Source organism: Girardinichthys multiradiatus, chromosome 5, assembly GCF_021462225.1.
Source record: "Girardinichthys multiradiatus isolate DD_20200921_A chromosome 5, DD_fGirMul_XY1, whole genome shotgun sequence".
NCBI classification, from domain to species: Eukaryota; Metazoa; Chordata; class Actinopteri; order Cyprinodontiformes; family Goodeidae; genus Girardinichthys; species Girardinichthys multiradiatus.
The window spans coordinates 37,823,239-37,836,465 of NC_061798.1; the positions used below are offsets into that span (position 1 = coordinate 37,823,239).

Consider the following 13,227-nt stretch of genomic DNA (forward strand, 5'->3'; position numbering starts at 1 on the left):
GGAACGTAGATCGACCGGTAAATCGAGAGCTTTGCTTTTAGACTCAGCTCTCTCTTCACCACGACAGACCGATACAGCGTCGGCATCACTGCTGATGCAGCTCCAATCCATCTATCGATCTCCCGCTCCATTTTTCCCTCATTCGTGAACAAGACCCCAAGATACTTGAACTCCTCCACTTGAGGCAGGACCTCCCCCACCGACCCTGAGAATTCAATCTACCCTTTTCTGCCTCAAGACCATGGCCTCGGAGGCACCAATTCTCATCCCGGTCGCTTCACACTTGGCTGAGAACTGCTCCAGTTAGAGCTGTAGATCACAAGCTGATGAAGCCAATAGGACCACATCATCTGCAAAAAGCAGAGATGAAATCCTAAGGCCACCAAAACGGATCCCCTCAACACCTTGGCTGCGCATAGAAATTCTGTCCATAAAAGTTATGAACAGAATTGGTAAGGCATGCCGCCTGGACTGCCGGTACCCATAAGCTGCTTCCGGAGTCCCACAGGCCAAAAAGACCCGATAGGACTCCTTCAGCCTGACAGCATCCCTCACCGCTGGAGTCCATCAGCGGGTTCAAGGATTGCTGCCGCGACAGGCACCAACAACCTTGCGACCACAGCTCCGGTAAGCCACCTCGGCAATAGAGGTGCGGAACATGGCACACTCGGACTCAATGTCCCCCACCTCCCCTGGAACGTGTTTAAAGCTTTCCCGTAGGTGGGAGTTGAAGCTGGGCCTCACGGGAGACTCCACCAGGCATTCCCAGCAGACCCTCAAGATTCGTTTGGTTCTGCCAGGACCTCCCCCACCATTGGAGCCAGCTCACCACCAGGTAATGGTCAGTTGAAAGCTCCGCTCCCCTCTTCACCACAGTGTCCAAGACATGCAGCCGCAGATCAGATGACAAAGTCGATCATCGAACTGCAGCCTAGGGTGTCCTGGTGCCAAGAGTACCCCATCTATCCAGAACGGATATATGATCCGGCCAGCAAATTCTGGTTCTGACTGGGTCTCCTTCCGGTAGGTGGAGAACCTCCAAAGGGAGGCAACTGGGAGACATTCTATTCAGATGCCAAAACCACCTTAACAGACTCTTTTTGGTTAACTCTTGCCAGTTAGGGCAGGGGAATGACTGGCAGGAACAATAATTAAACGAATTTCCATTTAACTATGCAGTTTTCCTTTTCGACTTCAAAAAAATAACCCCCTTACTAACATGCTTGTGTGTGGTGTGGATAGTAGCTTCTTCTTGAGTTTCATTTCTTGTTCTGTGGTAGGAGCACAAAAAACAATGTGAACCAACTTTCTTTACATCATCAATTGAAAAAGTCCTTATATCATCAGGTGAATAATACTGTTTTCAAACATGTTTCCCTATGTTAACAAGGACTGGAAAAGTGAAAGTGCTTGTGCAGTTAAAATATGTTGACAGCTCAATTTTTATCTAAAAACAGAATTTCTTCCACATTTTTTGGATTCGAATGATTGCTCCTTTTGGAAATGACCGTTTTATGTTCAGAAAAAAACTGTATTCAAGGTACAGATGATGCTGGGGTGCACAAAAGCCCTATAGCAAGTTTATAAAGGCTTGGAAAACCCAATTCCTGTCTCTTCCAATAAAGAGTTTAAACCACATTTTTTATTTATTTTCCAAAACCGCTACTAGCAGCATGGCTTCCTTTGTCATCGATTATGTCTCTCACCATAAATAGTACAAGCCTTACAACAGGTTTCACTAAACACTTGCTGGATTTCTCAACATACACACTGAAATATTGGTACACCAAAGAGTTTCATGACTAAGACAAGGTGTGGTGTGCCGATTCTTCCCAGGAGGAGAGAAAAGCTCCCCAGAGTAATAAAGACAAGACAGTAACATTAGAATTGATATTCAATCAGATGACCCTTATAAAGACACTCAAAACTCAAAAAAAGAGGACAAACATTATCACCCCCTCCTCAGGGATCGTCAACATACAGTTGAAGGAGCAGCAATTTGATCATAAAAAACACACTAGACTAAAAATATGAAAAGGCATTACACAGGGCTGTACAATATATCGTAAATTTCACATCGTAATATCACTGTATCTGATATGCATTTCGCATGGGAATATCATTATCACAAAACTCACAATAATTAATGTTTTCCTAATAGCATGCAGCCCTAGGATTAAATGTGTACAAAATCTCCCTCAGCTCATAGTGCTATACATATATTTCACATACAAACTACTTTAGTGTTTTTATCAGTTTATTGTTGTGTTATTTATCTTATTTGTCTCTAAACTGTGCAAAAGAATTCCACACTGAGTCTACAAATTGTAAAATACAGATCTAACCTTAAATTAAGTAATGCCAAAAAACCTGAATACGTATAAATTACATTAAATAAGTTGTAATGAATATACAGTTTTAAACATTTTCTTTCAGTTTATTTTCTATTCTATGTCCACTAACCATGTTTTTTACTGGGAAATATCTTATACTTAAGGAAAATAAAGACTCCAAAAGCAGCATGTGTGCAAAACAGCATTTAAAATGTGCAGCTCATTGGTCAGAAGTCCAACCGCTGGGGCTACACTTTTTAGCAAACGCTGCAAACAAAACTTTTGGTCAGTGATGTGTGTTTTGTACCAGGCCAAAGGTTACAAAAGTTAACATTCAGACAAACATTCGGTATTGAACTACAAGAAAAGGCTTAAAGCAAACCCAGACTTTATTTGAAAATAAGCATTCCAACTGTAAACAAACCCAACATGAAGGTAGCTTAGTGTTCATATTTTTTACTACTGTATACATTCTGTGAAAAGTAAGTATCACACTTTTGGATAAAGGTTAAAATAAAACAGATGATACCTGTCTTTGCACAAAGTGAACAAAGACGGCATGTGTTTATCTGAGTTGAAGCGTCCATATGTAAAAACTTCTGTGTATTCATGGATTATGTAAAGGTAGTGTACTGTCAGTTTCAGATCCAGTGTTACTTTACAAAGAAATTCAAGGCTGTTTTTGTCCATCTGTATGCAAGATACAGCTGCCTGTAACTTAGTAACTTCACGTGCAGAATGAGTTTCTTGTAATCTGGTCCCACACCACGTCTCCTTAGCTGATTACAAATGCTTCCCCCTGCCTTCAGATATGACGTGCTCAGGAACGGCACGGGTGTACCACTCCGACCATGCACCGTCGTACACAAACACCTCTGGGTGTCCACACTCGTGGGCCGCTAAAGCCAGGTGGCATGCCGTCACGCCGGAGCCACACGACACGCAGATGGGACGGCTGAGGTCCACTCCAGCACGGATGAAGAGCTCCTGGAGCCTCTCCTTAGGCAGGAAGTGTCCAGACTCGGACAGAAAGGAGTGAAAGGGAATGCTCATGGAACCAGGGATGTGGCCGGGCTCCGTGTCTGTCAATCAGAAAAGAAACTTATAGAACTGAAATTTTTATTGATTTGACATAATTAAGTTCATTCATAATATAAACAACAATATGGACAAAAGGTAAAAAATAAAAAAATAAAAAACTGAAGCTTGAGTTTCTGTTACTGAAAGAACCAAGACAAGTAGCAATTTATCACATTTAAGAAGACAGTGGAGAAAAACTGTTTTATATTTTGGGTAAACCCTTAACCTCAGCTTGTTTTTACGTCAGCTAGTGTGCAATGTTCCCTTATGTACTTTCTTTAAAAACAATGAACACTGATAAAACTACTTAGAGATGAAAAAATTGAACCAAAACACCTAAGCTGCAGGTCTGAAAATCAAAACAAGATTAAAGGTTCTAAAATCATACTCAATCAAAAGCCTTTGTTTTGCTAACATATTTGGGTAAATGGATATTAAATAGCAATGTTTCTGGTAATAGAGCCAACCAACCAAGAAAATGTAAAATGCAATTATAAAAGGAAATTTCTAGTGAGGATTAAATTAGGACACCCCCGTATTTATTCCCAAACTGGTTGAAATCAGATAAATGAGACAGATGCATTATATCCAGTATACACATTTAGAACATTGTGTTCAGCATTTTGAAAGAGATCCAAAGAGCTGCGTAAGGTCTTCAGAAACAAGACTGTAGCGGTTTTTGAGTCTAGTAAGGGATTTAAAGAGGTTTCATAGGAATTTGAAATCAGCCCTTCCAGTTTAGGACTGGCTGTCCGGCATTGCACAAAGCAAGAGGGGGCGATGCCCCCTCAGAATCAATTCTCAATTACGCAAGCACAAACACACTTCCATAACCCATTGCCTACACATTTTGTACTCATAAAATCTGTGATTTCAAAGCCTTGTCCAGCTGTTGACTGACGTTTGTTGGGTTTAATGAAGAGAGAAAGAGAGGGAGATATACAGGTCCTTCTCAAAATATTAGCATATTGTGATAAAGTTCATTATTTTCCATGATGTCATGATGAAAATTTAACATTCATATATTTTAGATTCATTGCACACTAACTGAAATATTTCAGGTCTTTTATTGTCTTAATACGGATGATTTTGGCATACAGCTCATGAAAACCCAAAATTCCTATCTCACAAAATTAGCATATCATTAAAAGGGTCTCTAAATGAGCTATGAACCTAATCATCTGAATCAACGAGTTAACTCTAAACACCTGCAAAAGATTCCTGAGGCCTTTAAAACTCCCAGCCTGGTTCATCACTCAAAACCCCAATCATGGGTAAGACTGCCGACCTGACTGCTGTCCAGAAGGCCACTATTGACACCCTCAAGCAAGAGGATAAGACACAGAAAGAAATTTCTGAACGAATAGGCTGTTCCCAGAGTGCTGTATCAAGGCACCTCAGTGGGAAGTCTGTGGGAAGTAAAAAGTGTGGCAGAAAACGCTGCACAACGAGAAGAGGTGACCGGACCCTGAGGAAGATTGTGGAGAAGGGCCGATTCCAGACCTTGGGGGACCTGCGGAAGCAGTGGACTGAGTCTGGAGTAGAAACATCCAGAGCCACCGTGCACAGGCGTGTGCAGGAAATGGGCTACAGGTGCCGCATTCCCCAGGTCAAGCCACTTTTGAACCAGAAACAGCGGCAGAAGCGCATGACCTAGGCGACAGAGAAGCAGCACTGGACTGTTGCTCAGTGGTCCAAAGTACTTTTTTCGGATGAAAGCAAATTCTGCATGTCATTCGGAAATCAAGGAGCCAGAGTCTGGAGGAAGACTGGGGAGAAGGAAATGCCAAAATGCCAGAAGTCCAGTGTCAAGTACCCACAGTCAGTGATGGTCTGGGGTACCGTGTCAGCTGCTGGTGTTGGTCCACTGTGTTTTATCAAGGGCAGGGTCAATGCAGCTAGCTATCAGGAGATTTTGGAGCACTTCATGCTTCCATCTGCTGAAACGCTTTATGGAGATGAAGATTTCATTTTTCAGCACGACCTGGCACCTGCTCACAGTGCCAAAACCACTGGTAAATGGTTTACTGACCATGGTATCACTGTGCTCAATTGGCCTGCCAACTCTCCTGACCTGAACCCCATAGAGAATCTGTGGGATATTGTGAAGATAACGTTGAGAGACTCAAGACCCAACACTCTGGATGAGCTAAAGGCCGCTATCGAAGCATCCTGGGCCTCCATAAGACCTCAGCAGTGCCACAGGCTGATTGCCTCCATGCCACGCCGCATTGAAGCAGTCATTTCTGCAAAAGGATTCCCAATCAAGTATTGAGTGCATAACTGTACATGATTATTTGAAGGTTGATGTTTTTTGTATTAAAAACACTTTTCTTTTATTGGTCGGATGAAATATGCTAATTTTGTGAGATAGGAATTTTGGGTTTTCATGAGCTGTATGCCACAATCATCCGTATTAAGACAATAAAAGACCTGAAATATTTCAGTTAGTGTGCAATGAATCTAAAATATATGAATGTTAAATTTTCATCATGACATTATGGAAAATAATGAACTTTATCACAATATGCTAATATTTTGAGAAGGACCTGTACAACCAAACAGACAAATTAGAGCATTTCACTACTTTCACTTAATTATTTTGATGTTAAAGTCTGAAGAAGAAAATAAAAAGTATGGCCACAACCATTTTCTGAATGTCTAGTAAGTCTTACAAGAATTTTTATTTGATAATAATTTATTTTTTAATTACAGCATGCTGGCCACATCTCTGTTCTGTGTAGGAAAAAGTCATTTTACACAAGAAGCTCTTTTTATGCAAGCATTTCTACTTCAACAGTTTAATCTTTTTGCTAGTCACCTTTACAGGCTAATATCTGTTGAAGGCTAAATATAAGGCTCTATGATATAGAGTAGCAAACAAAAAAGACCAATAAACAGGACAGACATTTGGAATTATGCTTATGACTCAAAATGAGATTAGAGAAGTAGGTTGCTTGTGCTTCCTACTGTTGATGTGAAGTGCTTGCGTTTAAATCAGAAAAAAACTTTACAAGCTTAACTTCTATTGTTGGTGTGTAAGGAAGTAACCTTGGTTTTCTAAAGCCCCCTTCAGATCTTCTTTTCATTCTGTTATATACATGTGTTCTTTACCCCTTATTAACCTCTGAAGCCCCAAGGGGCTTTGTGAGGTTTGTGCTGGAAATAACACGCCCAAATCTAATTTAAGTTTTTTCTCAGAAAATGCAAACCCTATTTGAATAATCATTATGTTAATATTTATTTTTCTCAAATGCGAGTGATAATTCTGGGCTTCCTTTGTTGCTGGTTGAGTAAATCCTTTGATGGGTTATGACAAAACATATTTTTTAGAATCAAATCTGCTTCCAGAAACATACTCCATTCTGGGGAGTTTGTTTACTTTCTGATTCAAAGGCATGTAGTTTTAACTGTGTTTGGTATAGAAATATAACTATCTATCTATCTATCTATCTATATATATATATATATATATATATATATATATATATATATATATATACACACACACATATACACTGCTCAAAAAAAATAAAGGGAACACTTAAACAACCCAATATAACTCCAAGTAGATCAAACTTCTGTTAAATCAAACTGTCCACTTAGGAAGCAACACTGATTGACAATCAATTTCACATGTTGTTGTGCAAATGGAATAGACAACAGGGGGAAATCTTTGGCGATTAGCAAGACTCACTCAATAAAGGAGTGGTTCTGCAGGTGGGGACCACAGACCACTTCTCAATACCTATGCTTTCTGGCTGATGTTTTGTCACTTTTGAATGTTGGTGGTTCTTTCACACTCGTGGTAGCATGAGACGGACTCTACAACCCACACAAGTGGCTCAGGTAGTGCAGCTCATCCACGATGAAACATCAATGCGAGCTGTGGCAAGAAGGTTTGCTGTGTCTGTCAGCGTAGAGTCCAGAGCCTGGAGGCGCTACCAGGAGACAGGCCAGTACACCAGGAGATGTGGCGGAGGCCGTAGGAGGGCAACAACCCAGCAGCAGGACCGCTACCTCCGCCTTTGTGCAAGGAGGAAAAGGAGCACTGCCAGAGCCCTGCAAAATGACCTCCAGCAGGGCACAAATGTGCTTGTGTCTGCACAAACGGTTAGAAACCGACTCCATGAGGGTGGTATGAGGTATGAGGGCCCAACGTCCACAAATGGGGGTTGTGCTCACAGCCCAACACCATGCAGGACGCTTGGCATTTGCCAGAGAACACCAGGATTGGCAAATTCACCACTGGCGCCCTGTGCTCTTCATAGATAAAAGCAGGTTCACACTGAGCACGTGACAGACGTGACAGAGTCTGGAGACACCGTGGAGAGCGATCTGCTGCCTGCAACATCCTTCAGCATGACTGGTTTGGCAGTGGGTCAGTAATGGTGTGGGGTGGCATTTCTTTGGAGGGTCGCATGGCCCTCCATGTGGTTGCCAGAGGTAGCCTGACTGCCATTAGGTACCGAGATGAGATCCTCAGACCCCTTGTGAGACCATATGCTGGTGCGCTTGGCCCTGGGTTCCTCCTAATGCAGGACAATGCTAGACCTCATGTGGCTGGAGTGTGTCAGCAATTCCTGCAAGATGAAGACATTGAAGCTATGGACTGGCCCGCCCGTTCCCCAGACCTGAATCCAATTGAGCACATCTGGGACATCATGTCTCGCTCCATCCACCAACGTCACATTGCACCACAGACTGTCCAGGAGTTGGCGGATGCTTTAGTCCAGGTCTGGGAGGAGATCTGTCAGGAGACCATCAGCCGTATCATCAGGAGCATGCCCAGGCGTTGAAGGGAGGTCATACAGACACATGGAGGCCACACACAATACTGAGCCTCATTTTGACTTGTTTTAAGGACATTACATAAAAGTTGGATCAGCCTGTAGTGTGTTTTTCCACTTTAATTCTGTGTGTGACTCCAAATCCAGGCCTCCATTGGTCAATAAATTTGATTTCCATTGATGATTTTGTGTGATTTTGTTGTCAGCACATTCAATTTTGTATAGAACAAAGTATTCAATGATAATATTTCATTCATTCAGATCTAGGAGGTATTATTTGAACGTTCCTTTTATTTTTTTGAGCAGTGTATATACAGGGGTTGGACAATGAAACTGAAACACCTGTCATTTTAGTGTGGAGGTTTCATGGCTAAATTGGACCAGCCTGGTAGCCAGTCTTCATTGATTGCACATTGCACCAGTAAGGGCAGAGTGGGAAGGTTCAATTAGCAGGGTAAGAGCACAGTTTTGCTCAAAATATTGAAATGCACACAACATTATGGGTAACATACCAGAGTTCAAAAGTGGACAAATTGTTGGTGCACGTCTTGTTGGCGCATCTGTGACCAAGACAGCAAGTCTTTGTGATGTATCAAGAGCCACGGTATCCAGGGTAATGTCAGCATACCACCAAGAAGGACGAACCACATCCAACAGGATTAACTGTGGACGCAAGAGGAAGCTGTCTTAAAGGGATGTTCGGGTGCTAACCCGGATTGTATCCAAAAAACATAAAACCACAGCTGCCCAAATCACGGTAGAATTAAATGTGCGCCTCAACTCTCCTGTTTCCACCAGAACTGTCCGTCGGGAGCTCCACAGGGTCAATATACACAGCGGGCTGCTATAGCCAAACCTTTGGTCACTCATGCCAATGCCAAACGTCGGTTTCAATGGTGCAAAGAGCGCAAATCCGTGGACAATGTGAAACATGTATTGTTCTCTGATGAGTCCACCTTTACTATTTTCCCCACATCCAGGAGAGTTACGGTGTGGAGAAGCCCCAAAGAAGCGTACCACCCAGACTGTTGCATGCCCAGAGTGAAGCATGGGGGTGGATCAGTGATGGTTTGGGCTGCCATATCATGGCATTCCCTTGGCCCAATACTTGTGCTAGATGGGCACGTCACTGCCAAGGACTACCGAACCATTCTTGAGGACCATGTGCATCCAATGGTTCAAACATTGTATCCTGAAGGCGGTGCCGTGTATCAGGATGACAATGCACCAATACACACAGCAAGACTGGTGAAAGATTGGTTTGATGAACATGAAAGTGAAGTTGAACATCTCCCATGGCCTGCACAGTCACCAGATCTAAATATTATTGAGCCACTTTGAGGTGTTTTGGAGGAGCAAGTCAGTATCACGTAGTGACCTGGCCACTATCCTGCAAGAAGAATGGCTTAAAATCCCTCTGACCACTCTGCAGGACTTGTATATGTCATTCCCAAGACGAAATGACGCTGTATTGGCAGCAAAAGGAGGCCCTACACCATACTAATAAATCATTGTGGTCTAAAACCAGGTGTTTCAGTTTCATTGTCCAACCCCTGTATATATATATATATATATATATATATATATATATATATATATATATATATACACATATATACATACATATATATACACATATATTACACATATATACATACATATATATATATACACATATATACATACATATATATATATATGTATATATATATATATATATATATATATACACATATACATATATAGAAATGTCAGAATCTTGGTTTAAAACTGATAGAAACTATCAGTTTTAAACCAAGATTCTGACATTTCTATGTTTACCTAAGGGAACAAACGATAATGAAAGGGGAAGTTGAATTCTTCCCCCAGTTGGGACTTAGGTTAAAGGTCCTGACAAGGGATGGGGGTGGGGTCTGTGTGTGTGTGTACCAACGAACGTATATACTGCATATCAGTTTATTTCGCCTATTGGTAATTTTATTTTATTTTTTTTATGAATTATCACAATCATTTTAATTTCCCACGATTAAGCCATCAGTTTAAGATATTCAAATATTCATAGTCTCAGTGACTTGTCACCTCACACCTGAAGACGTCAAGTACGTCCGCCTCAGTATATTTGTTTGCTGGAAACCTCAGGAGAAACTGTCACACATGTGCCCTGGCAAGTTTTGCTATTTCAGAAGGCTGCCCAATACATTTTTGCCTCTAGTTATGGTTAATTCTTCCACAGAGATTTCATTTATATGAAGAAATCACTCAAACCTTGAATTTCAGCAGGAAAGAAAAAGGAAATGTGTAGATTTCAGTTTCTTTACCATGACCCATCACAAATTTGTGTTTGTCCATCGCCTTGCAATAGTATTCATACTCCTTGAACCTATTCAGGTTTGTGAAGTTACAAATGAACTTTCAGTGTACTTTATTTTAAAAGACCAAGACAAAGCAACACATGGTTTTGAACTGGAAGGAAAATAATGCAGTTTTCCAAATATTTTGCATAAAAAAACATCTGAAAAGTGGTGGTGAGAATTTTAATTTGACTCATCTAAGTCAACAAAACCGCCTTTTGCTGTAATTATAGCTGCAAGTCTTTTAGGGTATGCCTCTTATCAGCGTTATATCTATAGAGAAGGACATTTCCTGCTTGTTCCCTGCCTAATAGCTCAAACTCCGCCAGATTTTAATAGAGAACACCTGTGAAGAGCAATTTCCAAATCTTCCCACAGATTTTCAATTGCATGTAGGTCTTTGACTGGGTAATTTGAACACATGCACATTCTTTGATCTAACCCAGGGTTGAACAAACTTTTTGTCACATGGGCCAAAGTCATTTGCCAGAAGTAAAAAATTTGTATTCAGTTGTATTTAGTTTGTATAAAGTTGTACTGTATCCTTTAGCAGCTCAACAACAAACTAAACATGCAATACTTTAATAAATCAAAAGTAGACATATTTTTTTGTAGAAAAGGGTGTGTGTAAATCTGAATATCAAACAGGGTTTTGCACATTTGCCCTATTAAAAGAGAGGTATCCAGCTTGCAATTTGAATGAAGGCCAAATATTCAGTTTAAGTCTAATCTGACCTGCCTTCTGAGTGCCTTCTTTCACATGTTTGCTCTGTTCCTTAAATGGCTAGTAGCCAACAGAAACAGGCTTGCTGGCTTGATTTAATGAACTGTGTACTTTTGAAGGCAGTTGGTTGCACAGAATTTTATTTAGGGGTAACAGAGTACAAGTTGGGTGAACAGATAAGCACACCACATTTTTCAGACTTTAATATGTAAAAAAAAAAAAAAAGTAATTTCCACTTCAGTGTGCTGCTTTCAGTTGGTCAATCAAATGAAATCCAAGATAAAATAAATTGAAGGTTGTGGTTGTAATGCAACAAAATATGTATAAATTCCAGTGGTGTGAATATTTTTTTCACGGTACTGAAGCTGTGTCTTAATCAGAAATTCCAAACTTTCTCCAGCTTCCTCATACCAAGAATTTAGCTCACACTTTGAGCTTTTTCTCCCAAGAAATAACCCTTGATCTGAACTTTTCTTTTTTAGAGAAATACACAAAGTAAAAGAGTCTAATTTGAATTGTAACATTAACTGGTGGTTATTGACAGAATGTGGTTTTATGACAGCAGCATCTAAAAAGTGGATAGTGCAGCTGCAAATCTGGATGAAAGGTTATTTGGTGAAGCACACAACTGTATTCACACCAGGAAAGTCCTTTGGTCCGCTTGGTTGTTCCGGACCAAAAGCAAACTTTATTTTTTGTCCCATCACAAGCCAGTAGCGTTGCTAAGCAACACACAGCTTATCAGGTATGATTACCTTACAACACACACCTTTGCTACCGGCTACGGTGGCTTTTTATGTCCAAAGAGACGTACGCTTTTTGTAGTTGGTTCGGATCGGGGCCGGTTTGTATTCAGACTATAATCGAACCGCACCAGATTCCGTTTGGAAACGGACCGAGACCACCTCAGAAAGTGGGTCTCGGTTCGGTTGTTTGGTCCGGATCAGGGTTCGCTTGAGTGTATTCACACCTGCACAAAAGGTCCGGACCAAGGGGGGAAACGAACTCTGGTCCGTTTAAAGCGGACCAAAAGTGGCAAGTGTGAATACAGCCTTACTCACCTGCTTGTCCTAAATAGGCCAAGGTGACTATGGAGGACACAGTCACCTTGGCACTTATCAGCTTGTTTGCTCTCTCAAAGTTGAGAGCAACTTGGAAGACAATCCTACTTACTGTCTCTGGGTTCGGGGTCCAGTCCTCTGAATCTTCCTGAGGGCCTGGCATCCACCACCAGGAACTCTTTAGTGTCCAGGTTTTCCAGGAGATCCTCATAGGTTTTAATCCAGGAGCGCTTCAGCGAGGCCTTAAAGTCGGTGGGAGAGGGTCTGACATAGTTGTTACTCACTGGTCGACCCTCCAGTTCCCAGTTCCTGAACCCCCCGTTGAGCAGAGACACCGCGCTATGCCCGAACACCCGGAACATCCACCAAACGCGGGGCGCTGAGAACGCCCCGAACTCACTGCGGTCGTATACGACGACGTGCGTGTCGTTTTCTATTCCCAAATTCCCAACGTAATCAGCGAAAACTTTCTCCGACGGCAACATGTGGTCCAGAGGGGAGGTTTTATCGCAGCACTGGTCTATGTCGAAGAACGCCGAGCCTGGGATGTGCCTCATCTTGAACTCGCTTTTAGCGTTTCTCCGCAGTTTGGGCAAATACCAAGAACTATCCAAGATGCGCATTTTCCCCCGGGTCGTCAATGCGTCCGAAAGCCATTTAGTTCTGACCAGAGCTCTAGCTTGAAACGCCATGGTCGGTCCCGAAGAGGAGAATCAGTCACAAGTGTCCTGTCTGGACTTGTGTGTAAACAGCAGCGGGAGCAAAGGTAAAAGTGGTGGAGAATAAGAGCGCGCATCAACCTTCAGCCCACGGCTAGAAGCGGCGGGTACGATATATTTTGAGAGGGGGTGTACTGTTATATGCATATAACAACCGGTTGTTATATGC

At 41.8% G+C, this 13,227-nt stretch overlaps 1 protein-coding gene across 1 annotated transcript; it reads right to left on the reverse strand.

The window, feature by feature from the left end:
• Window positions 1-2,704: 2,704 nt before the first annotated feature.
• On the reverse strand, window positions 2,705-13,165 carry LOC124869114 (3-mercaptopyruvate sulfurtransferase-like). The gene is made up of 2 exons (XM_047366854.1): window positions 12,452-13,165; window positions 2,705-3,415 (listed from the first exon to the last, which is right to left on the reverse strand). Exons 1-2 carry the CDS (start codon window positions 13,029-13,031, stop codon window positions 3,117-3,119), a joined length of 879 nt encoding a protein of 292 aa, XP_047222810.1. The 5' UTR covers window positions 13,032-13,165; the 3' UTR covers window positions 2,705-3,116.
• Window positions 13,166-13,227: the final 62 nt, after the last annotated feature.